The sequence below is a fragment of the Neomonachus schauinslandi genome, chromosome 3 (assembly GCF_002201575.2).
Source record: "Neomonachus schauinslandi chromosome 3, ASM220157v2, whole genome shotgun sequence".
Taxonomy (NCBI): Eukaryota; Metazoa; Chordata; class Mammalia; order Carnivora; family Phocidae; genus Neomonachus; species Neomonachus schauinslandi.
Genome location: NC_058405.1, coordinates 2,255,860 through 2,282,997, shown reverse-complemented (window position 1 = coordinate 2,282,997; position 27,138 = coordinate 2,255,860). Strand labels below are relative to the sequence as shown.

Sequence of the window (27,138 nt, the reverse complement as noted above, 5' to 3'; positions counted from 1 at the left end):
GGCTGTGCTCGCTGAGCAGGAGGGTGGGCCTGCGATGTGCTTGCAGCTGTCCCCTTCGGGGCTGCTGCTCAGCGGGGGGGGGGGCGGGGGGGGGGGGGGGTGGTTGGGGGGGGGGGGGGGGGTTGGGGCTTGTCTGGGCTAGCTCGGCTGACCGCACACCTGTCTGCGGTGTCGCTGGGAAGGCTTCTCCCTAGCCTCAGATGCATCCTCAATGGCCTAGACCCCTGTGTATGAAACATGCATTCTCCTGAATAATACTAGGTTACATGTGTATTTTTTGCTTTGCAGTTGAATAGGATGGCCAGTGTTGGCCAGTTGGCGGGAAAATGTTTCATCGAGGGTCTGTTTCTTACTTTTCAGTAAGGCCTTGTGAAAAAACATCAGTCAGGACCGATGAGTGGGAGCAACATGGATCTGGAGCTCAGGCATGTATGGTCTGAAAAATCCTGAGAGATTTCTCTGCCCAGAGAAGATGCTAGTCGCTTAGTGTGGTGCCTTCTGACCTCTTCTCCTTTCTCCCACTTTGTTTGAGGCTGATCTGAATGTCTTAGTCCTCACTGCCCTACTTCTGTTTTAAAAACAGACAAAATCCCTGTTGGCCTTCTGGGATGGGGGACCCCCTCTTCCTGACAGGTAGTTGCCCTGAAGCGGGTTGCGTCCCCAAGGAGCTCCCTTAGGTCCTGGGAACCAGCGAGAGGATCAGTTCCCAGAGGGAGTGATGACAAAGCAAAACCAAACCCGAGGCCTCTCAGAACACATTTAGATATGAAATTTGCCTTTAGTATGTTTTTTTAAAAAATAATTTTCCAGCCAAAATATGTGTTCCCAACCTACTTTATATTAGCGTGTGCTGAGTGTTTTCTTGGGTAGTTTAAAGAAACTCCCTGGTCTGTCCTTGACGTGACAAGACAGGACTTGCTGTGGCGTTGGTGTTTCCCACCTTCTCGAGGCCGAGGGCGTGCGTCCCCTCCCGCTTAGGGAGGACTGGCAGGTTAGAATGGGTAGTGTCCACTTGGGGTGCAGAGTGTGGAGCTTTTAAAATACGGATTCCAGGGTCCCCCTGGAGAGTTTGACTTACTGTGAGTGCCTCAAATTCGAGTTTGGTGAGGTCAGGAGAGATCTGGCTGGGAGAGGGGACTGTGCTGATTTTGCCTGTGCTTGCAGGAGCCCCAAGGGTCCTGCCCAGCTGTGGACGGGCAGGGTGGGAAGTGCACTTTCCTCTGGACTTCTCCTTGCAGGCCCGGCCAGCCCAGCGCTCGGGGTGGGGGTGGGGGGGAGGCAGCCATGGGGACCCTGCAGTGACGCGGGGCCTGTTGGGATTGTTCCTTTTGAGTCCTTGTGTGGATGGTGAGGGAATGCTTTTATTTTTACTTAAAAGATGCTGGGGGTAGTTGGGGGTCCTCAAATGAACCTCCTAACCTACCCCCTGCCCTTTTCTTGGAAAAGCTGAAGCTGACAGTGTGGAGTTTACTCAGTTTACCATCTAGACACTTTGCCCCTTTGCTCTGAGTATTTAGGTACTTTTATTTTGGTAGTCATTTAAAGTGTATAGTAGACCTCAAGATACTTGCCTCTGAATACCTAGCATGTCCATCTTTAAAATGAGAACCTTCTCCTTTAGTTTCCAGAGCAGTCCTTCCACCTTTATCATTTATTAGGACTTTGACATTTTTGAGGAGGCCAGGGTGGTTATCCTGTCAAGTGCCCTGTGGTCTGCGTGGGACCTGGTTCAGGTTAAACATTTTAGGTAAGAATTCTACACAAGTGGTGATCTGTATTTCTATGGGTCCTATTGGGAAGTGCTTAATGTGGACCCTTCATACTGCTGGGGCTAAGTTCTGTCACTTGGCTAAGGGGACACCCGCCGGGTCTCTGCACTTTAAAGGTGCCCTTTGCCTTTGTACTTAGTATGTAATCTGTGGGGTGGGGTGGTGCCTCAGAGCCTTTCACCGGATGCTCTTAGCATCCCGTGATGATCCCTCCTGAATTAATTACTACCGTGGTGGCAGCCAGGTGGTCCTGGGCCTTTTGGCATGCGCTGCCTTTGGGACATCAGGTTCTGGTCAGGAGCATTGAGGGTGGTGGTTGGCATCTAAGACAGTTGTGTGTATTTTGGTCTGTGGAAGAGATTACCTCTGCTTTCAAGAATCTGAAGATGATACAGTATCATTTGCGAACTTAGCCATTCACTTCTCAGCTTGGTATTATCTTTGTGCAGGCTTTCCATCCAGCCAGCCACAATCAGTCCCTGACTCCTACTCACGCCATGAGCTGCATTTTATCCATGTGGACTTCAGGAGTGAATAGGAAAGTTAATTGAAAAGGGAGAAACACATAGAGAAGACAGTGGTGTGTATGAGGAGGAATGATAGAAATGCAGAGAGGTAGAAATAAGTGTTTAAAAACTGCATACCAGCAGCTCCATGGTAATGGTGACTGCTTGCTGCGGGGCTGCTAAGTGCCGGGCAGCCACAGCTGGATAGCCCTTACACGTGGAGGGGAAACTGAGCTGGAGAGAGGGTCAGCAAGATGCCCCGCGGCTCATGTTTCCTCGGTGGTGGAGTTGGTATTTGAATCCAGATTTAGAGAGAGGCCAGAACTTCTAGGTTGAGAATTCCCGGTCAGCTGAAACCAGGGAACAATGCGGGTGCAGGTGGTGGGTGCTCCATGCACAGGATGGCGAGGGGCCCTTCAGGGAGATGTGCGAGGCAGTCTGCTTCTTAACCGCCTTCAGCTAGAGATGACCAGGCTGCACCACACAGCTGGGGGGCAGGATTGATGTGCGATTTAGTAAGTTTAATTGCACAGTTTTAGCGTTCTGCATATCCTCTCATCATTTTTGGTATGATGTATAACTCACTGAGTGTAGTGAGGGATTTATAACCTGGAAAAGACATAGAACCAACAGATCATTAGCAACTTTAATGCTTGAATAAATGCCATTCTTGTTGGCATTTGCTAATTGTTTCTCAGTGGTGAGTTTATTAAATTGGTTATAATGTAAAACTTTTTTTGGATCATTGTCAGGAGTTTAAAAAACATCAAGGACTGGGACAAGGCCACTTAGGGGATGGGAAGCGTGTGTAGTGGGTTTCACATTGTCCCAACTTTGACATCTCTGCCAAGAGAAGACCTGGAAACTTACGTTCTTCTAAGATGAAACTTAACGTGTTCAGGATGTCTTTCAGCATCTTGTTGGGATCGCAGTGTAGAACCAGCCCCTGAAGAGAGGAGAGGGCAAGCCCTGTTGCTGGGGGTGTTCCTAGGGAGACTGCTATCCTGTTTAGGTGGAAGGAGATCCTTTGACCATTTATTGGATAGAATGGGTTCAAAGAAATTGAAGAGAAGGTTTGAATTTCATTGCAAGTGGAGAATGGGGAAGTGTTTCTCCAGGTGATAATCCGTGTGTACACAGTTGATGAGGATGTTCTTGAACTCCGCTTTGCCCTCACGGGCGCACATGTGCACAGCATGCTTCTCTGCAGCCTCAGGAGCCTTATGAAGCAAGTAAAGTGGATATGTGTACCTGGGATACAGGGCAGAGGCTGTAAGTCCTGCAAGAGGGACAGCCGCACGGGGATGTAGAGAGAGACCCTTCAGATGGCCAGGCTTGAGAAGGTGAGCAGGCAGAGACCTGGGTGGGTAAAGCCTGCCGAAGCTTCCTGGCTGGCCTTGGTTGAGTTGAACCAGCGAGACATCCTGGATTTGATGAGTTATCCTATAGAGGAATTAAAAGAGATCTGAATTGTGGCATTCTGGGTCTTCCTTTCTTGGGGTATGTGATAACCTTGAACTTGGGCAAGTTTTAGTGTTGGAGATTATAATAGGCAGGGAAGGGTGCTCAGTCTAGACAGGTGCCCAAGCATTCTAGAACACACTGAGAATGGAGACCAGTAAATAACAGAGTGTTCCAGGGAGGGAGTGCGCTGGCAGGCACATTTTAGTCCTGTTTTGTCGTGCTCATGCGAGCCGCCTTGGTACTTCTCTTGAGATCATCCTTATCTGAACATCTGTGTGGATGTTTTGATGGCATCTCTTCAAGTCTCATGTCAAGCACCAACTACTGTCTGTCTGTGTTGACCACTTAAAATTTTTCTTACCTGGTGGAAGTTCTGTTTACATAGCACTGAGCAGTTTATTTTTTATTTTTTTAAAGATTTTATTTATTTGACAGAGACACATCGAGAGAAGGAACGCAAGCAGGGGGAGTGAGAGAGGGAAGAAGCAGGCTTCCTGCTGAGCAGGGAGCCTGATGCGGGGCTCCATCCCAGGACCCTGGGATCATGATCTGAGCCGAAGGCAGACGCTTAACGACTGAGCCATCCAGGCACCCCTAGCACTGAGCAGTTTAGAGAGTACTTTGTCATTTGTTGTTGTAATAGCTGATTGTCATGAAGCCCTTTGGATTTTCACCTAAAAGTCGTCTTCTGATCCAGTTCCTCCTCTGTCCCACTGGGGCTCCCTTCCTTTGGGTCCTCACAAAAGGGAAGGATTTAGTATGCTTGCCCTTCCTCCTGGCTCCTTGCAATAGCTCTGTATCCCAGTTTTCACTAATTGTGTTGTCTGGTGATTCTTAGTTTTTCAGTACTTTTAAAAATGTAAATAACATGCCAGAAACCTGTATTTTTCCGTTTGTCATCTTAGAGCCCACTCCTGTGCGTGACTCCACAGGACCTGAGGGGCAGGATAGAGAGAGGGGTACTTTGTTATGGCCATGTGTGGTGGGATTGGCCATGTTCCCCCTTGGTGTTCAGTGGGCATGGTTAGTGTCTGGAAGTTTCCTGTCTGCTGCACTGCCCCTTTCCTGGTGCTCTGGCCAGAGAAGGCAAGCTTTTCTTGAGGCTGTTTTTTATACTCCTTGGTGCATCTGGGCTGTGGGGCTTTTTGAAGTAAAACAAAAATCCCACAAAACCCAGACAACCCACTGCCATGTTTTGTGGGCCCTGAAGAAAGCCAATCTGCTTCCCTCCAGCTCTGAGTTATCTTAACATTTCTTTTGTATGTAGTGCCCAGGGCTTTCATCTGTACCTTGCTGGAGGAGTAGGGCAGTGGGTTTCATCTCCTTAGTGTTGTCTATCTGTGGGTTCCTATTCCTGTCCGTGGATAAAGGCCCTGTAGCTGACCTGAGTGTGCAGCTGTGTAGCTGAGAGAGAGACAGGCCCGGGATGGCTTCACTGCAGGGCTGAGGCTGGGAGCAGGTGGGCGAAATCTGGAGGGAAGGGTCTGGATGCCCTCCATGAGCAGGTAGAGGTATGCCTCTGTGTACCCCAGGTGTCCTGTCTCCAGCTAGGGGTGATCTGGGCTTGAAATTGGTGCTGGAGCTCTTAGCGTATTTCATTTTGGGTAGAACTGGCTCCTTTTTCCTCTTCTGTGTCATGTGGGTCTAGCAGCACCTGGAGCTAGTCACTTGTTAGGGACCCAGGGTAGGCAGCTGGCTGTCCTTACTGGGGTCTTTCCTTCTAGCAGCTTCTGGAGGAAGGCTCTGCTTTCTTGTCCTCATGCTGCTGCACTGGTTGAGGTGCTGGGGGGAAGGGGTTGCTTTCAAGTGTTGATTGGAACACCTGGCCTTTAGGAGCCCATCTACTTCCTGTTCTCAAGAATTCCCTGAAGCCTTCTCTAGATTGCGTATGGCCTTTAGCCATAGAGCCGACAGCACTGTGATAGAATCCTTTATTATTTAAAGCCTCTTCTGTCATTTTGGTGGAATCTCAAGATGGATGAGAGCAGTATGCGTGTTCACTTTACCATCTCTGAGACCTTTCTCAAAGTTTGAGTTTTGTAACTATTGGCTCTAAGTTTTTAATGCAATGTACTCATTACCTTTCTGGCTCTAAAGTTCGTACCTAACTTACTTTAAGCTCTAGCAGGTCGTGCATCTGCCCAGACCCCTGTTTGGCAACTGGTGGAGGGCTGTTCTTTGCAGGCCTGCCTCCTTGGCGCTGGCAGGCAGACCAGGGGCCTGGCCTGGGCCGGTGGGGTGCCGCATCTGTGCAGTGTGTCTGAGACCGCTGCCCCTTCCCGCTGCCCCGCTTGCTGCGGACCTGCACACATGCACGCACGCCACTGAGGAAAAATGCGGTGACTGATCTGCCTTCCGTGTTTGTTCTCCTGGGACCTTTGTCACCCAGTCTCTTGGAGCCTGGGAGCCTCGTTTTCTTCCTTCGTAAAACAAAGTTGTCATGAGGTCTTCACAGCACCCAGGGGCCTCCCTGCCTGGAGGTGCTTCAGCGTCTCTGGTGGTTTCTGCTTGTGACCATTGCTCCTCCATGGAGGGTGAAGGCTGATCAGAGCTTTCATTGTGCTGGTTATCTTCCCACCCTCCTTAGGATTTTGTCACCCCCTCTCTAACCACCCCCCCTCCTGGAAGCTCACTAAAATATGTGTCTGGGGTTTCTTTTTACATGGGTGGTCCCTGTCCTTTTTCATGGTTGGGTGTTGATACAGTGGAAACCACAAAATCAAATATGCTGTAATTCTCATTTTAAAATGAAAAATCGTTTGGGGGCACGTTGGGTGACCGCAGTATGTATTGATAGAATCCATCGTCAAACTAATTTTATCCCTGGAGTGTAGGAGTAGGCAGAATTAAGAACAAAACCTACAGAAGCCAAGGAGGCAAAATCCCTGCTGCGTCCTGTTCTTCACATATCCCCATCAGTATGGACCATTTGCATTAAACTTAAATAGCATGAGTTAAAGATTCTTCTCTACTCGTCTCATCACAAAATCAGATTCCTTTTGACAGTGTGATAGGACAAAACTATATTTTTAAACTTTGCGAACCACACTCCAGAACTGTGCCAAAAGTAAGTTTCTTGCATCAAAGATAGCATTCTCAGAAATGCCCTGGAGGAGCCGATTCGTTATGTTGAACGTGCTTGGCCAGCCGCACCTGTGGGGCTCTCTCTGCTAGCCCGGAGACTGTAGAAATCATTTCTTTCTATTCCCTAGTGTTTTCTTCTTGGGTCTAGCCAGGGGTGTCCTCAGTCAGTGGCGTCTTTCAGGTGTGCATGCCCTACTTCTTCAGGAGGGCATCGTGGGCCAGAGGTGGTTGTGGTGGGTGGTCTAGGATCAGGCTGAGTTTGAGTTGCTGCGGTTGTTGAGCCTCTGGGGAGGGTGTGGACAGTGGCCAAGGTAACCTAAAGACCACCACTGCCACGGCTTTCGGCATCTACCCCTGGTCGGCATCTCTGCAGCCCGGGTGCTGTGCGGACCCCTCGGGTTTGCCCTCGGCTCTCCATGCCGCTCTGCCTCTGCGGTTGTGGGTTTGGTCCGTGTGACTCCAGGCCAGCCACGTGCTGCTCAGATGGCAGGCTTGTTGGCTGTGGCCTGGGGCTGCTTTGCCTCACCAGGAAGAACGTTCCCGAATCTGCAGCCCACACTGAGGGAAGGAGACTGAAAAGATGGCCCCAAGCTTCCAGTTTCTGAGCTGCGGCTCTTACTTTCTTGACTTGTTAGTTACACTAACTGGAACTGTCGTAAGCCAGTTTGAGTTTCACTGGCAGTTGAAAGATTTGACTGATGACGTCTTTATGTTGTATAACACAATCTATTTTGTGCTGTAAAATTTGCTTCTTTATTCTGTGGAAGATAGTTCTGATTTCCAGCACTAGTACTTCCATGAATTCGGAAGCCCACCAGTGTGGGGGTGGGAGAGCCTTGCAGGTCTTACTAAATTGGTGACCTTATTAAGGGAACCCTGTCCCCCTTCTTTGTCAGGGGTGTCCTCACCCTGACAGGATGGCTGTTTGAGCTGACCCGTCTGGTTAGAAGGTGTGGTCACTGGATGTGGAGAGAGAGGTGGCGCACAAGGGTAGGACTCCGTGGTGGGTGGATGCGCTGGTGGTTTTCCAGCACTGTCCTCCCTCCTAAAGGTGGGGCCGCACTCGGGCCTCCTCACGAACAGTATGGCCGTGCGGGTCTGCAGTTGGGCAGTTCCTGAGTCGCAGGCACCGTGGTGTCCTTTCCATTGCGTGCTTGCATCCCTCCTCTTCATTGGCCTCACTGCTGTACAGACTTGAGGAGGGGCCACTCTCCACAGCCATGGTTTGGACGCAGTCCCAGGGACGCCTTCAGGCCGCCTCTCTGAGAGACCAGAGCCGTATTCCCCCAGTGAGGCTGCTTGGAACTCCTGATGCCCACAACCTGTAAGGGAGCTGGTTTAAGCCTCGGGGTCTGAGTGACTTGTTTGTTGTGTAGACACAACGAGTAGTAGGGCATCTAGAGGTTAAGCTGGTGATGCCCTCTGGTGGCTCGTAGGGCACCTGGCCCAGGTTGTCCGTCTGTCCAGGCGGGTGAGCGGGAACGAGCTTCCAGGCTGGCGGGCAGGTTGCTTCTCAGAGGCTGCTATAAAGCCTCTCCCTTTAGCACTGACGTGATGACCGTGACCAGAGTTTGGGAAGGGAGGGAAACTGTGTTTGCTCTGGAATGAGTAGTACTGTGTGGGGAACAGTTGTTCCTATTTTGAATACCCTTTAGTGTTAACATGGCCGGACTCTAAGTGACCTAACCACTTCCCTTAGTATCTTTGTTGTTTTGTTTGTTTCTCTCCCCTTCAAGAATCACTTCCGTTGGGGGAAAATGTGGCCTTTGGGTGCAGAGCCAGTTCTCGCCAGATACGTCAGTCAATAGCCCGCACATGTCCAGGGCTTAGGACACCAGAGGTTTTGTCTACTGGTTAGTTAGCTGCAGATAGGGTGTTGCTGTGCTCTGAGGCTCCTCTTTCTTCCAGGATCCAGGCTGATGCAAGGCCCAAACTGGAGCCGCTACCATTCTCCTTGAAAGGAAAAGACCAGGGAGGTTGGTTGGAACACCCCAAGGCTCCTCCAGCTTCTGCCTGGGGCTGGTGTGCATCGTCCTGCTCGGAGCTGGTGCGTGTCCATGTGCTCACATCTCGTTGGCCGGAGCCCATGGGACGGCAAGGCACTGGGTGGGGAGTGAGTGGGGGAGCGTGTTCACACAGCAGCTGCAGTGACCTTGAGTTAGACAAGAAGTTGGAAAATAGTGTGATGAATGTGACAGTTCTAGATCGGGTCAGTATCTGCTCTTAGAACTTGTGCCTTTGAAACCTATTTATTTTATAACAATATTCTGTTGGTTAAGGCTTTCCTGAAAATCATGGTGGCTCCTTCTCCTAAAACAGTCTTCCTGTATCTAGGTCGAGGTTTATGCATTTGGGTGCGCTCGCAGGTACACACAGGGGTCACCCTCCTGGCACTGCCCTGCCGTATGGATGCTGGTGACGCTTGGTTGACCTGTGTGCCATAACTCCATCTTCCTGTCCAGGTGAGCCTTCCTGATTTCTGGTGTTAGTTCAGGAGCTAAACTGAATATTAGCTGAATGTTAAGTATGACCAAATAAATAAGGAACAGGTCAAAGTAGAATATTTTTAGAGGATTAGCAAAAGTTAAGGCTGGGAAGGTGAATCTGGCCCAGATATTCAGGTCTTTGACGGCCTGTGTTGACCCTTCTGGTGATGATCACTGACAGTATTTCTGGGGGTGAGGGGTCAGGGTGGCGGGTGCTCTGAGGAGCTGGTTTCTCTGGGCCTCTGCCAGGCTGATCTGGGAGGGACGCTGGGCAGGTGGCCTCTTGGGCCAGATGGCATCCTCCTGACCCAGATGGCACACCTTCTCCCTGCTGCCTTCCGCCTACAGCTGAGTGTCCCCACATCTGAGAGCACACATGGTTGTTCCCCTCTTCCCAAGGCCCTTCTGCTCTCTGGTGGCAGGTGCTGCTGACCCAGAGCTGGCAGCGTCCGGCCTCTTCCGCGGGCGGGCTGCAGCTCGTGCGGGTGCGCTCATGTGCCGTCCTGCCTCGCCCTTCGTCCTGGTTTGGATTGGGGGGCCATCTAGCCTGGTTTCTCTGTGGCGGTCCTGCTTTACATCTGCTCTCATGGACTGACTGCTGATCGAGCCCCTGTTACCTCTGAGCGATGCGGCGTGGCCGGTGACCATGTGCGCTGCAGCGAGCGCTGCGTCCGGCGGGCTTGTGCTCTGTCTGGGCTCCACTTCATGTCTTGTCCATGCTGCTTTGTTCAGAGCCCTTTGCATCAGTCTCCCCTTTCTTTCAAGGTTCTCTCCGAATTGTACCTTGTTCGGGAACATCCAGGGCTAGCCGGTGTTGGTTGAGAAACAGCTTGGAGCCTTTGTTGGTGGCTTTTGGTGTCAGCTGGCTTAGTGATGTGCTCTTTTTGTTGATGAAGATAAGTTGAACCCCTCTGTGGGCTCACCCAGTGGAGGTAGGGGTTTGGTCTGCGAGAGGAGCTGGAGGACACAGCCGCATCCATGCCGAGAGCCTGTCTCTGCCCTGCCCTCGCTGCTTGGCCAGGAGGTGTCCTTGGAGGTGTCCACTGTCCCTGATGTCCTGTGCTGCCCGCCCGCCTGCCCGCCTGGGGGCGTTTGGCAAGCCCAGGGGGAAAAGTATTCTGATAGTTTTAGGAAGATTATGGCAGTGCCCTGCTTTGATTGAATTGAAGAGAATATGTTCTTGGCTAGAATCTTTCTGGTATTTGGCATCTTTCCCCTGATAAAGGAAGTCGCTAGTTTCGGGATGATTCTGTCATGCCTGTATGTGCATGTTTCTCTTCAGACCTCTCTGCCTGTAATTGTACTTGTGGAATACACTTTTATCAACTTGAATTTCGGAACATTTTATCTTAATTTTATCTTAATCTTCTGCTTTTTTTGGTGGAGGTATCGGTGGAGAAAGCCACAGCCTTCGTTCCTTGGTGGGGTACTTGTTGGTAGATTTGTGGTCCTATCAGAGCTCATTCTGGAGGCTACAGCCGTAAGGGAACCCCATGTTCCTTGGGGCGTCTAGCAGATCCCGGGTTGGGGGCCCACCATGATGTGGGGGAGCGCTGCGTGTAGCTGGCCTGCAGCTGCCGCCTCCACCGTGCCGGGTCCAGGGCGGGGACGGCTGGCCGTCTTCGGGCTGCAGACTGTGTCGGCGGGTTCCTAGCAGCCCCCTCTGGGCTGGGGAGGTGGGACCCCCAGCCTGAGAGTCTCAGATTCAGTATCCTTTCCCTCCTGTTGCAAGGAGGTCTGTCTCCCCAGTCAGGACCTTTAGTAGGGTGGCGGCCTCGGGGACTGCACCCCCCTGCTGCTGGCGGCGTCGGTCTGCTCTGCACGAGCCCCACTCACCGCAGCTGCCCTTGAGGCTCGCGCTGCTGACGCCTCCCCCTCTGCCCCCTGTGCTGCTTGGATTTTGTGATTGTTTCCCACTGTGTTAAAAATGGGCTGGGATGAGGTCCGCTGGGATTCCCACCCTGAGAGTTAATTGTGTGAAAAAGGCTTTGAATATTTGAGTGTTGGGCAGACAGCGCAGGGAGTGACCGTTTTGTGGAAGCATTCGCAAAGAGGGGTGGCTGTTCGGTGACAGTGAGGGGGCCCCCAGCAGCAGGTGCAGCTCGCCCCAGCTGTGAGCAGACCTGAGTGCAGGCTGGGGGGCCACTCTTCCTCTTCCGTGCTGGTATATTTCCCTCCAGGAGCCTTGGGGTGCCACGGTGTCCACACCGTTAAGGTGGAAAGATGTGAGCAAGAGGGCTAGTCTTGTCAGGCAGCAGCTTCAGGGGTGGGAATTCTGGATGGGAACCCAAGCACTTTGATGGGGTCGGGTCCTCTCCTGTGGGAGCGGGAGCAGGAGCTGGGAGCTGGCTGGTGCAGAGCAGTGGAGGGCGGGGCCAGAGGGCGTGTGGGGGCGCCGCGTGCAGCATGCGGTGTGGACACCTGCACTCCCTTCTCTGCCTGGTCTGTGAGGTCTCTGCTCCAGAGCACCCCCAGTTATCGAGGATGCTTTTTTCTTGGTAGCTGTGTTTTAGAAAACAATTTTCTTTGGTAAATATAGTTACTGATTCGTCAGTTTTACAGGAAACCACAGGCTTGGTGTGCAGGATTCAGAGTTTTTAAATCTCGTACATTCTCCAACATGCGAGACATTTGCACGTTGCTGCTTCCTGTCCTTGTTATCGCCAGTATATGTTCTTCCTTCCCACGCGAAGGATGAGGAACCGGAGGTGCTGAGGGCTTCCGTGCCTCCCGTAAACTGAGGCTGTAACAGGCAGGGGGCAGCCTTCCAGCTGAGAAGGGCGGGCAGCTCCCCTTGGTTAGTGCATACAGAGGTGCCGTTGAGAGCACTTCCGTGCCTCACTTGCAGCTCTGCTCCCTTCTGCCTGCCTTTCCCTGTGGTTTGTGTTTGCTCTGTGTCACTCTTGTGTTTCTTTTGACATTAAATTTACTGATTTTTTAAAAAAATATATTATTTTGTGGGGGGAACTGGTAGGATAATTTTACTTTGAGGATATTGGATTCTGCTATACATTTAATTCACTTAAATGTGAAAGTGAGGGTGAGTTTTTGGCAATATGCTTTTCCAAGATCTCTGGGATATTGAGTGTTCCCTCCTTACTGTCCGTATGGTCATGGGGGTGAGCCTGCCTGGGGAGAATATTCACACCTTCCCTGTTCTCCAGGGGCATGTTTCTCCCACTGGCTGCACGGAATTGCCTGGGGAGTGTTCAAATTTTGAAGGGCAGTTGCTCCTCGGAGATGCCGATTTAATTGGTCTGGGGTTTGGCTTGAGTATCTTGGTTTTCTAAATTCCTGGAGATCCTACCATGCGGCCTCCTCTGAGACCACTGTTCCCAGTGCCACTTGAGGAAAGGTGGGCCTTAGGGTTTGCTTCCTTCCCTCCTGCTGGCTCGTGACCCCAGCCGGGGTGGCCGGGGGCTGCTCTTTGGGCAACATGGTTCGGCCATGACGTGGAGCAGGTGTGCTCAGGCACTGAGTGTCCCTGGATAATTTAGTGTGCTGCGTGTCTTCCTTCTACAAGTGGGCTGACTTTTGCTGAGATCTTTCTGTAAGAGTCCTCATGAGACTTTGCTCTTGTTCCCATAGTACAAACTATATACTCGAAGATTTTCCTGATTTTGGTTTTTGTTGAATAGATTCCTGATTCAGGAAATAGTCTGCTGTTTCTTTCTAGAGAAGGGTTTTAGTCAAAACATTTCATTGATCCAGAATGTGTGTTTTTCCTCAGTGGCAAGCATTTGTCTCCTGTCATTGTGTGGTTTCCTGTTAAGAAATGTGGTGCGTATGTGAATTCACTTAAGTTCTGATGTCACATTGAAGCCCATTGGCGGGCAGCTTCAGCCAACCAGACGCTTCCTGGTATCCAAGTAAGAAAGATATATAGTTCTGGAGTAACAGGAAACTTCAGTTTTCAACATCCTGTTTTTCTGGGTTTTGTGACTTGCTGCTGCCTCACCACGATGAAGGTTAGTAGACTTTTTATATAGAATTCTTCTCATAGGATGCCACACATTTAATTACTCTATCTCTAAAATGAGAGCATTAGAGCTGAAAGACCTGCAGATTAGCTACTCCCGCATTTCACAAGTGAGGGAATATTCATATTCTACATGTAAGGAAGTTGGGGCCTATTGAGCTTAATACTCTTAATTCTCTCAAAAAACAAAAAAAAATTTAACACATTAAAAAATGAAGGTGGACGTGTCAGCCTAGATCGCACCCTCATTTGACTTGGAATTTCTTAAATATCACAACAGATGAATTACATTCTGTGTTGTAGGAGCTGATTCTAAAGACGCTCTGTTCTGAGGGATACCTTGTTCAGGAAGGGTCTGGCATGAAATCCGCCGCCTTGTGTATGTCCGCTGTGAGGGAAACGGCATCGGGACCTGTGTGCGGAATGCGTCGGTGCGGCCACACCTACACGCTAGGGCTCCGTTCAGTTTCTTTCAGTGTTTAGAAAGGCAAGCTGTGTGTTCATCTCCTCCCTTGACTCCATGATTTGATGGCCTTCTTTCTTGAAGTTTTTCAGTTTTTGGTTTTTTTTCTGGTTGCCCATGTTTAACTCGACCTCACGATTTTTATTCCTTTCAGAAACTAAATGCAAAGACTCTTAACTGAAGATTTTTTGAGGGAGGCAGCAGTTGGATATGGAATGGCTCCTCTTAGCGACTCTTGACGTAGATGTCCCTTAGTGACATTTAGCACCACAGGGTGGACGGTGGATTGATTGGTACATTTTTCCATTCAGCAAGCATTGGAATTTTTACTCTGTGCTGGCCGTTTTGCTAGATGTTAGATGTTGCGAAATCTGGTTTATAGATCTTACAGTGTAGGGCGGCATCCACTCATGGAACATAATGTTGTCCTTGTCATGAGTGTACTGGGAGAGCCTGGTTAGGGCACCTCACCAAGTGTGGTGGGGAAGCGTGGCCAGGAGAAGTCCTGTGAGAAAGAGTTGAGGGATGGGTGGCGGGAGGCAGGAAGAAGAGGGGGTTCCTGGCAGGATGTGTGAGGTGGAGGAAGAAGAGGTGGCAGGCAGCCTGGAGAGGAAGTTGGGGCCCTCCTCCTCCTCCTGATAACTCCTTCCTGGGATGACTGGTGATGTTAGTGCGAGAAACTTGGAAGACTGTTGACATGGTTTACGTTTGGGTATCTAAGTACATGTTTGTTACCAACATCTCTGAAAGAGATCTTTTCATCATTTTTCTGGCGCAGTTGTGGGTGATTTCACTAGAACTTTTTTGTGGAGGTTCCTTGGTGATCAGAAGCTGTATGTAGTCTTCAGGCGGTATTTGGGGGTGAGATCTGTGTGCGTTGGCACGTGGCACACATCGTAGAGCAGCTCTGAGGTGTCCAGGCAGGCTGTGCGTGTGTGTGCAGGAGCGCCAGGACCGACTCTCCCGTGTGCCTGGTGCGTAGGCGGCCGGGGTTGGAGGAGGTGCACACTTCCATAGTCTTGGTCTGGCCTCAGTGCTGTGCCTGGAGGATGGAGGTGTCCCCCCCGAGCTGTCCCCCTTCTGGAACCTGCTTCTGTTTTCCCTTCCTCATGCGGTCAGTTCTGTGTTTCTCTTGCTGTGCTTAGCTGTGGAACGGACTGTGGCTGGGACGGGATTGCGAAGCCAGCTCAGCTCAGCCCCGCCGAGGGCCGGCAGCTGCAGCTCCCTATAGCTGGGACGGCTCCTCCCCGGCTCGCCAAGGGGGTTTGGGGCCATGTGGGGAGTTGGCGGTTGTGAAGTTGGTCTCACGCCCTGTGTCCCAGATCAAAGCGTGCCTGAACGAGGGAACTCTGGTGGGACCCCTGCCCCTCTGCTGGAAGTTGTGTTCACCGGTCTGCTCCTTCGGGTCAGTCTGCATCTTTAGGACTTGCTCAGCGAATCCTGCCATGGTCCTCTCACTGCTGGGAGAACTTCATTTATCCTGCACCCAACGTATAAGACCCTACTAACTTGTTTAATTTTTCCTTTCAGACATTTGATGCAAATGATTTGTATCAGGGGCAGAATTTTAACAAGGTCCTCAGTTCCTTAGTGACTCTAAACAAAGTAACAGCAGGTAAGAATTTTTTATTGAACTTGAGGGGGTGGGAAGATAAAAGGGCAAAAACATTTGCTTTTCGGTTGGCAAGGCAAAAATGAACATTACTGAATTGTAAAAATAAGCTATCACATTACATGTTTGGCTGTAATTTTTGCTGTGATTTTTTTTTTTTTTTTTCGTTATTTGATCAGTCTTCCTCTTTGGGCCTCTGGTGGATAGCAGGTATTTTCCTTTCTGTGGGCAGAAAGATGTCTAGTTGAAACCATAAGCAGAGGAGAAATGTTTTTCTTGTGGGCACACTCATGGGCTGTCTTGGAGCTAGAAGCACTTTCTCTGGGTTTTTATTAAGTTTATGCTGATCAAAGCTCATGTCTCGGGAGCAGATCCAGGGACTGTTTTTGAGGTGTGGTCATGACCAGGGAAGTGGCCAGTGAATTGGCCCCTGAAATAAACCCCTACCTGGGCCAGGCCTCTTGAGGGTAATGAGGATGCCCAGGCTATGAGCTTTGCAGTGTTGTGAGCCTGGGTCATCCCTCAGTGGAGGGGGCTGAATGGAGCAGAGCTCCCAGACACTGTGAGGACAGGAGAGCTTCTGTGTAGATTTCTTGGAGGGAGGCCCCGCCTGACCCCTGAGCACCGAGAAGCTCTATCTTTAGAGAGCTGTGTGGATCTAAAAGGATTTAGTGGCTCTTGCGTTTTAAAGTCCTTTTTCTTTTTCCATTTACCTTTATACATTTTTAGGTTCAGCTTTATGGGAACAAGTAGACCTTGAGGTCTCTTGATAAGAAACCTCAAGTGTATTTTGTGAGGGGCTCTTGTCATTTTCTTCCTGGCCCTTCAGATAGGGTGTGGGGGAACAGTCAGAACACTGTGGGCTGCAGTCCCAGCTTGGGGTGCGCAGCGCTCAGGGGCTCAGGTGCCCCTTCCTAGAACTTGTTTGCTGGGATGGCTGTCCGGGTGCCGTCTCCTGCCCGCGCAGAGGTGTAGGATGGGGGGCCGGCGTGGGGGGAGTGCCACCCAGAGCCCCTGCCTGCCGTCCCTGGGCAGGACTCTTGATGTGGCTGTGTTTTCCCAGCTTGACTGTGTGGTTTAAAGCTGAAAATCTCCTAGGGCTGTTGAGTTGGAAGTATCTGGGGGAATTGGCTCAGTTGATAGGTTAGGACCTTACGTGAGCAAGTGTGCGAGGTCGGTGACGATCTAAATCCAGGAGGAGGGAGAGAGACCAGGATGGAGAAGGGAAGGGGGTATAAAGATGTACATAGTTAGAATCATCCTACCACTTGATGTTTAGCAGACAGAACTTTAGGACATTTTATAAGGTTGTTAGGCATTGAAGCTGCCTTCTTTATCCCACATTGTAATGGAGGTAGCTTTGATGTGAACCGCCAGACTAGGAAGAGACGTGTGTGACGGTGGGGGTAATGCAGTGATGGAAACCTTAGAGCAGATCATTGGAATTGAACGGAGGAACCAAGGCAGAGCGGGCACAGTTGCATGTCTTCGCCACGTGGGTCCTGCCTGTGAGCTGCTTTAATAGCCACCGGTGCCTCAGTTTTGCGGGTGCGTCCTGGGACTCCTGGGGTTCTCTGTTGGACAGGGAGAGCGTGGCAGACACAGAGGCAGCCTGCCCCCAGGGCCTCCTTCCTTCTCTGGTGGCTGCTCAGGAGGGAGGAGGGCCGATGCTTGCTTGGTCTCCGGGAAGATGGGGCGGGGGAGGGGGCCTGCCGTGGGGCAGCTTTGGTCCATGCCCTTGGGCGGGTGCTCCTCATCACGAACGTGGCCCCGATCTGACGTCTCCTGGGCATGGTACTGTTGTTTTTACCCCCTCTTGTGCGCAAGTATTACTCCTGTACCCTTGAGAGCAGTGGACACTTAGAAGATGTAAGGTGTTCTTGACAAAGACCTGTTTGGAAAGCTGCAAAAGAAACCTGATAAACTTGGTACTCTTCCTTTCAGTGTTGACACTGGAAGCCTCTCAGCTGGAAAGGGCTCCCCTCCCCCTTATTTATTTATTTATTTTTAGAGCAAGAGCGTGCCTGTGTGCAAGAGGAGAGAGGGGCAGTGGGAGAGGGGGAGAGAGAATCACAAGCAGACTCTGCACTGAGTGTGGAGCCTGACGCAGGGCCCCGTCCCATGACCCTGTGATCACGACCTGAGCAGAAATCAAGAGTTGGATGCCTAACTGAGCCACCCAGGTGCTCCAAGAACTTCTTGCTTTTATATTGAGCTATTTGCTCTTAAATTTTGTCCCTGAAGTCCACGTGATGGAAGTGACTGTGTCTTTTTAGATCTCACTTTTGAATGACTGAATAATAACACGGTTGCAGCTGTTGGTTCCAGGTTTGTAGGCCTTGTTGAGAAAAGCATGTTCACGTCTTCCCTTTACTTCTGCCACTTAAAGACCCTTGTGTTCTTCGGGTATATCGATGAACACTTGCCTTTTAACTGGACAGAAGACCGTGGGAAAGAAGGGATGTCCTGAGACCCTTCCATTACACTAAGCGGTCCCTTGAAAGGTAGAGTTAGGCGAGAACGGGGGGTACGGGGCGTCGCCACTGTGGGCGGAATCCCCAGGAAGTGCCCCCGAGGAGCTGGTTTTGTACTCGAGATTCCTGAGGTCTGGGCCTTGCTGCGGTAGAAAGCACTGGCCATTACTATAGCCTGAAGCAGGACCTGAGGATGGCAGTGGCCTGTTCGAGCTGCTCTGCTAGGGCCTTAGGACTGGGCTTGCACGGCTGTTTGAGGCCTGGGTTTCCAGACGCCGGCATCTGTAGAGCCGGCTGGGCATCAGGAAGGACAGACAGAAGCCCTGGCAAGTGGGCCCCTCGCCATGTGCGCAGGCCTGCTTGGCTCTCAGGGAATGTAGCCCCGGGGGTTGACACAGCCCACAGCCTGTGTGCTTCAAGAACAGCTGCGGGTCTGGGCTTCCCTGTGAGAGCTGCAGATGTGCAGCTGACAACTAACTGGGTTTCGAAGACCCAGTGTAAGCCAACCCCAGCAGCTCTGCCGGAAAAACAGGAACTGGAGATGACCGGTTTGAGGATATTTTTATTTTATTATTTTGTTTATTTATTTATATTTTATTTTTAGAGAGCGTGCGTGTGTGGGGGGGTGGGGGGTGGGGAGGGGCAGAGGGAGAGAGAGAACCCCAGGCAGGCTCCGTGCTCAGCGCAGAGCCGAAATCAAGAGTCGGCTGCTTAGCTGACTGAGCCACCCACAGCCCCAAAGATATTTTTAAAGAAGGCTCCCCCTATGTGTAGTAGTTTTAGGAAGTTGCTAGGTTTGTGGATCTTGGTATAGTGATTTCCCTGGAAAGTTTCTTCATGGCTTCATCGGTTTTTTTTTAGTCCACTCCCTTCTGAGAAATGGGTTGCTAACATTTACTTGTTGGTTGGCCCAAGTGGAGTGTCTCTGCTCATGAAGGGACTGAGGGAGTGAGCTGAGCACTTTCATACCTGTTTACTTCAGTCCTTCCAGCAACTTTGTGAAGTAAAGTGTGGCTGCCTTCATTCTGAGGAAGTAATCCTCAGAAGGGTCCCTAGCTAAAAGCTCTAAGGGGACTTTTCTCTTTAAGTAAGAGTCTTTTCCTTCTGTTGCAGATAATTCCTGCTGCTTATTGCATGAAGCTCAGTCCTGGAGAAGTGGGTGGGCAGGGACAGTGTGTCGGGAAGCAGTACTGGGGGGATGCTCTGAATTTGAGAGACTGATGTTTTCCATGTGAAGGGGAAAATATTAAAAAGTTACAAAACCTTTAAGAAATTTGAAAGTTATGCTAAGGAACTGATGAATAGTTCCGTCCAGTTAATTTCTGGGGAGCGTGCGTGCCGTTTCTGCGGTGGGCAATCTGCTCTGCTGCACGTGTGGCCCGCTTCGTTGCCCCTGCCGTGTGTCCCCTGGGGCTGCCCCCGTTGAGAGTCCGGTGGGCTGCAGAGTACGCGCTTGCCAGTGTCTCAGCCCGCTCTTCTCTCTGCACGACCTTTTCAGACATCGGCCTGGGAAGTGACTCCGTGTGTGCCCGGCCCTCATCTCATCGGATAAAGTCTTTTGACTCGCTGGGAGCTCAGCCTTCGCACAGTCGGACTTCAAAATTGTTCCAGGGCCAGTATCGAAGTTTGGTAAGTTTGAATGAATGATTGGAGTATGTCGGGGAGATGAGTGTGTGCAGGTATGTCCAGGAAGGTGTGTATGCCCCTGAACTGGGTGCTGCCCAGCCGGAGGGCACTTCGGCTTTGTTCCCGTGGTTCCTTTGCTTGCGTATGGCATTTGCTTATCACCACATTATCCACACGTTACACTTGACTGCTTTTGAGAAACTTGTATATTTTGGGGGCTATATTTTAAGACTCCTTAGATGTGTTAATCTAGGGAGATGGGTGCTTTAAAGTGTTTCCCGGATCCCTTGTACTTCATTTGCTTTGTGCAAATGTACAGAAGTATGGGAATAAGAAATTTAGATGTGTAAGGAAGAAATGGCTAACAGCTAAAGAATCAAAAGGTGGTCTTTCTAAGCACGACCTAGAGTGCTTTCCTGAGTCAGGATGTGAGTGGTGAAGGAGGGACTTCCTTCTAATGGCTGGTGGGGATGTGGAAAAGGAACTGAAGTGAATGGCTATCCTGGGAAGTAAAGAAAAATCCATGTCTGAGTTGTTAGGATACAGGCTGTGAGCAAAGAACATAGGGCGAAACCACGAAACTGGACAGAGATGAAGTACAGCGCTGAATGGGGACTGTGTGCTGAGAGGCCATCCCGCGGTCCTTGTACAAACATGCGGAGCCCTCTTTGGAGTTACTGGGTGATTGCCCTTTGTCGTGTGACTTCACTTTCATGTACCACTTTAATAAACCTGTGTTAGAGACAGATGGTCTTGCACACGAGTCTAAAGAGAACCCAACTCTTGAGTGTTTAAGGACCACAGCTACGTTGTCTGCTTTGACACAGAAAGGAAGATAGTTAAGCTAATGGTGACCCTAAAGAAAGAAATAGGTTAGAGTTGTATTTTGTGGAGGGAATTTGACTTTAATTCATGAAGGAAGGAGGATTGAAAAAGAAGCTATGGAAGGCAATGTAATTTTTTACATGTTCCTGAACTTTTTGAACACAAGCTAAATTGTTACTGGTTTCTCCTTAGAGCGGCGCCATTACCGTTTCTGCCCTTGTGCTTGCTGTGCTGTGCACACTGTTCCAGGCGCTGTCCCTGCACTGCTCAGATAACCCTCCCAGTGACCCCACGGGGCACAGGCTTTAACGCTAGGTGAATTTTGCAGAGCACTATTGGGAGTATTTGATTCCAAATTGAGGAAAAATACACAAACTACTTGAAAAACATTTTATTTAATTAATTTATTTTTTTAAAAGGTTTTATTTATTTATTTGACAGAGAGAGAGACACAGCGAGAGCAGGAACACAAGCAGGGGGAATGGGAGAGGGAGAAGCAGGCTTCCCGCAGAGCAGGGAGCCCGATGTGGGGCTCGATCCCAGGACCCTGGGACCATGACCTGAGCCGAAGGCAGACGCTTAACAACTGAGCCACCCAGGCGCCCCTTGAAAAACATTTTAAATTTAGCTTTTATAAAATTTCTGGGGGAAAATGTAAGAAAACAAAGCACACTCTGGGTAAAATACCTGTTGCCTCACCCATTTACCTGTGCTAACTTTTTAATATTTTAGAACATGAATGCATGTGAGGTGGGGGGGAGGGCAGAGAGAGAATCCCAAGTAGGCTCCGTGCTGGGCAGGGCTCAGTCCCATGACCCTGAGATCATGACCTGAGCCTAAACCAAGAGTTGAACGCTCCCAGGCACCACTACCTGTGTCCATTTTTAACTACTTGTTTTTGAGTACATGAAGACTAGATTGCAAATATATAATTTCAAGTAAAATGCAGTTAAATGTAATGTTGAATAGTGAATGTTACTGGGATCACAGTAAGCATAGGATTAATTTTTAATGAGCTGGAGAAATTTTAAGTTACACCAGAAATAAAAGGCCCTGTGCCATCCCTCCTGTTTAGGATTGGAAGAGACCCCATTAGCTGCTGGTGAGCAAGGAGCAGGGGCAGGGCTTCTCTTACCATGCTGCATGAGGATGACTTTTGCCTTTAGATTTTTCTGCAGGTGTTCATAGTACTTTGAGGTAACTTTCTTGGGTTAAAAATTATAAGGATGGCAAAATATTCAAAGCTGGGTGGTGGGCACGACAAAGAGAAATTGTTTTCTTAATTTCACTTATAATTGTGCCAAAAAGAATAAAAAAGGAATAAACATAATCACGGAGGTGAAAGACCTGTACTGTGAACACTACAAAACAGTGAAGGAGCTTGAAGACGACACCAACAACTGGAAACACGCCCCTGGGTTAGAGGAGTCCATGCTGTTAACGTGCCCATGGTCCCCAAAGCAGTCTGCAGATTCGATGCAGTGCCTGCCAGAATCACAGTAGTACTGGTCCCAGAACTAGAACAAGTAATACTACAGTTTGTGCGGAGCCACAGAAGACTTGAAATAGCCGAGGCAGTCTTGAGGAAGAACGACGCTGGAGGGATCCTAATCCCCGATTCCAGGGCACACTACAGAGCTGTAGCGGTCCCAGTACAGTGCGGGCGGAGGAGTCGACACAGATCGGTGGAGCAGAACTGCGAACCCAGAAGTGAGCCTACAGCTGTGTGTCTAATACAAATAAATATTATAGAAATCCGTGGCAGAGGAGGCAAGAATATATAATGGGGAAAGACGGGGTCTCTTCAGACAATGGTGTTGGGGAAAACTAGACCACTTTCTTACACCACACACAAAAATAAACTCAAAATGGATTAAAGATCTAAATGTGAGACCTGAAATCATAAAACTCCTAGAAGAAAACAAAAGCAGTAATTTCTTTGACAACGGCCATAGAAACCTTTTTCTTGGTATGTCTCCTCAGGCAAGGGAAACAAAAAACTATTAGGAGTACACCAAAATAAAAAGCTTTATCACAGCAAAGGAGCCATCAACAAATGAAAAAGACAACTTGCTGAATGGAAGAAGTTAATTGGAAGTGACCTATCTGATAAAGGGTTAGTATCTAAAAACATATTAAGAACTTACACAAATGAACATCAAAAAATCCGATTAAAAATGGGCAGAGGACCTGAATAGACATTTTCCCGAAGACCTACATGTGGTCCAAAGACCCATGAAAAGATGCTCAACATCACTAACCACCACAGACTTACATCTCAGAACCACAGTGTGAGAGAACCCCTCATCTCCGTTGGAATAGCTAGTATCGGGAAGACCATTAGGAGGTGTTGACGAGGATGTGGAGGAAGGGGAGCCCTCGGGCACTGTTTTGGGAATGTAAATTGGTACAGCCACTGTGGGAAACAATATCATGGTTCTTCAGATTGCAAATAGAAATACCGTATGATCAGTAACTCCACTACTGAGTATTTGCCCAAAGAAAACCAACACTAATTTAAAAAGATACATGCACCTCCGTATTTATTGCAGCATTATTTGCAATAGCCAAGATGTAGAAGCAACCCAGGTATTCAGACAGATGAGTAAAGGTGGTATATATTCACAATGAAATATGACTTAGCCATAAAGAATAAAATCTTGCCATTAGCAATAACAAGGATGGACCTAGAGGGTATAATGCTGAGTGAAATAAGTCAGAGAAGGACAAGTACCACCTTAGTCCACTTGCATGTGTTATCTGATAAATGACATAAAAAGCAAAAACAAACCCATAGAGAACAAACTGATGATTGCCAGAGGGGTTGGGGGATGGGCAAAGTGCGCAAGAGGGAGAAGGAGAACAACAACTCGGGGACAGGTGGATCTCCAGCCACCCGTAACTTTCTATTTTGTTTGAAATTTTCCATAATCTAAAATCAGTTTGCGGCTTCCTGAGCATTAGTTTTGTGATCTCTCGATTGTGTACGGCACCGCCATTCCCAAGGCAAGGACTGGTGTTCTCAGGGTGCTCTCTCAAAGCCCTTGGGCACACACACTGACTCCGTGCTTGCACCTCTGGTTGGGCAGGTCCCGCCTGACCACCTCGGAGCTTGCTGTCCTCAGAATCTTGCTTCTGGGTCTCTGAATCTGTCTGTTCCTGGACAGCTTTCCTGCTTGTGAGGTTGGCACGTTTGAGCAGTTCTAACGTTTTGTTTGTACGGACCTGGAAATTTTAACTTCCTTATCTTGGCACTTCCCTGTTGCTTCCTCATTACTCTTTTCTTGGGGTGAGTTCTCCCCGCTCCTCACCAGCAGCCTGTGCTGAGCTCTTTCTGTGCCCCTCTGCTGCACACTGGGCCCCTCCCCCAGACGGAAGGGCTCTGTAACTGCATTGGAGAGTGGGGGCCTCAGGCTGTGACTTGGGTCTTGTTTTTCCTCCTGTCTGAGGCTGACTTCATCCTCTTTTATTGGTGAATAAACTGGTACTGACTGCTATGGGGTTTCCTCCTGTCCCTCTCTACCCTGAGTTTTCATCCCTTCACTCCTGGTAAGTATGACCGTGGGCTCCCGAAGTTTCCCCCCGCCTCATCTGGGGAGAGTAGTCAGATGAGGAGGGCATGTGGTTGCTTCCTGTCACCCTTCACTTGGGGGAGTCCTGATGTGAGCCCTTAAAGCACTTTCTGTCCCTGTGGTCCCTACTACTTCCTGGGACTGGGGCCAGCCCTAGTCACTGAGCTCCCAGAGGGTCTTTAAGGCGTGCAAGACTGTATATCTGTGTGTTCCTCATGGTTTAAATCTTCCCAGTTCCTCTGTCCAGCAAGCATGGGAATACTGGGCTGGTTCAGTGTATTATGTGTCATCAATTCTGAGAGCTCTTTAAAACCTTTTTACACATCTGAAAGTAGCAAGTGTCTTAATGGCTGATGGTATGTCCTGACAGCATTTGGAATACAAAGGGGGCATCATCTAGTTGCTGGTATCTTCTTTTTGACGGAATACGTTCTGAGGAAACAAACTTAGAGAAGTCCTATTTACACGAGGTCTCGAGACTGGGAAATACTAGCCATTGGAGTAGAAATTGGGTCTTCCCTTGACAGGCTTTTCTTCTTTCAGTGAAATTACGGGTACTTCCAGGAAACAGAGGATGGAGTTCATGTGAAGGCAGTGCTCTGGGATATCCTGGTTTTCGATTATTAGGATAACTTCAGAATGTGGGATAAAAAAATTGCTTGGTGAGGATCTGGATGTGCATGGTATTGACAGGCCTTTGTGGGCATCAGGAGGTGGCTTTTAAGAACAGACGTGGTGGGGACAGGTGCCTGCTCCCAGAGGAGGTACTCTACGTGTACTCCACCATTCCCTCCCCTCACTGACCTGAAACCTACATCTAGAAAACAGCTTGATGAGTTTTTACAAGTCACACAATCCCATGTAAGATCGAGAAGCAGAACGTGACCAGTGTCACCTTTGTTAGGTTTGCCTTTCCCAAAGGCATCTGCTGTCCTGATTTCTGACCGCGAAGATGACCTTTACTTGTTTTGTATTTGACATAAATGGAATTCCCCAGCGTATACTCGCTCTGTGAGCGGCTGCTTGGGCTCAGCCCATTATATTGTGGGCTGCCGTGGCGTGTCAGCTTGAACCCAGATACCTCATGAGCTTTAGTGGCAGGAGCACTTAGAAAAAGGGGAAGGAGAGAAATCCACAATAAGATGGTGGTTAAATACGTGGTTGCGGTTTCCTGACCCCAGCGGCAGTGACTTGAGCACTCCTTGTCCGCGTTGGGCCGTGTGGAGTCATTGCGGCCTCCTGTCTGGTGCACCCCCTTGCTGCATCTTGCTCTCTTAGCAGCATTCCTCAGAACAGCGTCTTATATTTACATCTCTAGTAGGTGCTGGACCAGTGGACATCTGTGGAAGTAGAAATGCAGACCAACCAGGCTGGCCCCCGTCCTTCTGTTGTGGAGTTTCTGAAGTGGAAGAAACGTCTGTGGTGTTTGCCTGACGTGTGCCTGAGTGCAGAGAATTTGCAACTTGGGGGAGTGTAGTTGACCTCATTTGTCCTGTTCCGGTCACTGTGGCACCTGGTTGCTGAGCTGAGGTGGATGGGCTGGCTGTAGGGTGATTCCTGGGGGGCAGTTTGAGCTCCGTGGGGCCCGCTCTGTGTGTGTGCTTGCTTACGTGTTGTGTTCCGTTGTGGAAGTTGATCACCAGGATTGGCTCTGTGCAGGTTTTCTACAAAGCCAACTTGCCCAAGGTGGGTCACAGAAAGGAAGATGGTGGTGGACGACCCATGCAGGATGACTGTGGTTTGCAGAGATGAGCTGACCCAGCGTGGCAGCCTGACCTGGCTTCCCTCCCCAGAGCGGGGACCGATGTGCCCTTTCTAGTGCGGGGCTTCAGCTGCCCCTCGCTGTTCAAGTACGCCAGCAAGCATCACGTGTGAGGTGACTGGTTGGCCAGAGCTTTGTCTTTCAGTGTTGCCAGATGCTCAAGAGATTTCCATACTGAGCATTCTAAGCATTAAATATGCAGTAGGTACGATGTGTTTAATTTACTAGAGAAAACATTTAATGGATGTATCTAAATGAGTAAGTTTTTGGAATTTATATTAACGTAAAATACGCAAGTGTTAAACATCTGCCCCTCTTGAAGCCCTGTTCCGCTGTTTGTGCTTTTCTCTTTCTCTCTTTGTTTGGTGACACATGAACCTAGTTTGGAATCAGGTCCTTCAGGACTTGGTGCAGCAGGAACCAGGCAGCCAGCTACTTCCCACCTTTCTCGTTGTCTCAGTAAATGCCTGTGTGAAGCTTAGCTTCTTAGACCTGCCATAGAGTGGGGGTGTTCGGGTCTCATGCTGCACCCTGGGCCCGAACCTTCCTCTTGCCTGGGTTTCCCCCGTGGCTTCTGTTGGGTCCGGTCCGCGTAACGTCACCATGTCCCAGACCCACAGCGCGGCTGGGGCGTGTGCTGTGATTGCTCGTCCTTTCCTGACCACGTTTTGTTATCTAGAGTTAATATCTGTTGCCTGTTTGAGCTTTCTGTGCACCGTTGCGGACTGCAGCCCTGGTCTTCTGCCTGTTTCTAAGACTCTCCTGTACATTCAGACCTGCTTAGGATTTTTCACTTCTTCCCCGGGAACTCCCCTGCAGTCTTGTGGCCACTTGAGAGTCTCCTGGTTGTTGACAGGCTCCTGCCAGCTTCCGTCTGAGCTGTCCTCCTGCATCACCCTCTCCTCCCTCTGACCCAAGCCCGTCCCTCCCTCCTCCATAGAGAAGACGTAGAGTCTTCTGTTTTTCCCTGGCTGATTCCCCTGTTTTGGAGGGACACGTCTTTCAGTAACTTGAGGAGAGGGTGCATGGGCCATGAAGTGTTTGAGAGCTTGCATGGCACCACATGCCTTTTTCGTACTAATTCTAAGCTTTGCTTCAGTTTTCCATAGTTTAGTTACGAAGTGACTTGGTTGGGGCTTCTTTGGGCTGCTTCTGCTTGGGGTTCACGCGGTTTCTTGACTCTGTAGGTTGGTGTCTTCTGCCAGGTCGGGAACATGTTTAGCTGTGTTTCTCAAACCACCTTCCGGCACGGCTCTTTCTCCTCCACGATCCTGATGACGCCAGTCTCAGGTCTGTCATTTTCCACACATCCCCGGGGCTCCCCGTGTTTTCACCACTGTTTTGAGTAAATTTTGTAAGTTCTTTTTTCTCTTTTGAGGTTTTCTGTTTCATTCCTCTATTTTGAGAGAACTTGTAATGGTTTTTGGAGCCTTTTGATGAAAGCCCTTTGTGATCCCAGCATCTGCTGCATGTCCGTGCTGTTGTCGGCCGCTTCACTGGTTCAGGTTGGGATTGT

General features: G+C 49.8%; 1 protein-coding gene across 4 annotated transcripts in view; it reads left to right on the top strand.

The window, feature by feature from the left end:
• The window catches only part of ARHGEF7 (Rho guanine nucleotide exchange factor 7), a 129,902-nt gene that overhangs the window by 40,776 nt on the left and 61,988 nt on the right, over positions 1–27,138 (top strand). For 3 of the 4 annotated variants that reach the window (XM_044913503.1, XM_044913502.1, XM_044913504.1), the window contains 2 exons: positions 15,282–15,366; positions 19,336–19,466. The exons of the other annotated variant lie outside the window; for it this stretch is intronic. In XM_044913503.1, coding sequence (XP_044769438.1) covers positions 15,282–15,366; positions 19,336–19,466 — 216 coding nt within the window. The remainder of the gene's footprint in view (positions 1–15,281; positions 15,367–19,335; positions 19,467–27,138) is intronic. 4 annotated transcript variants of the gene reach the window in all.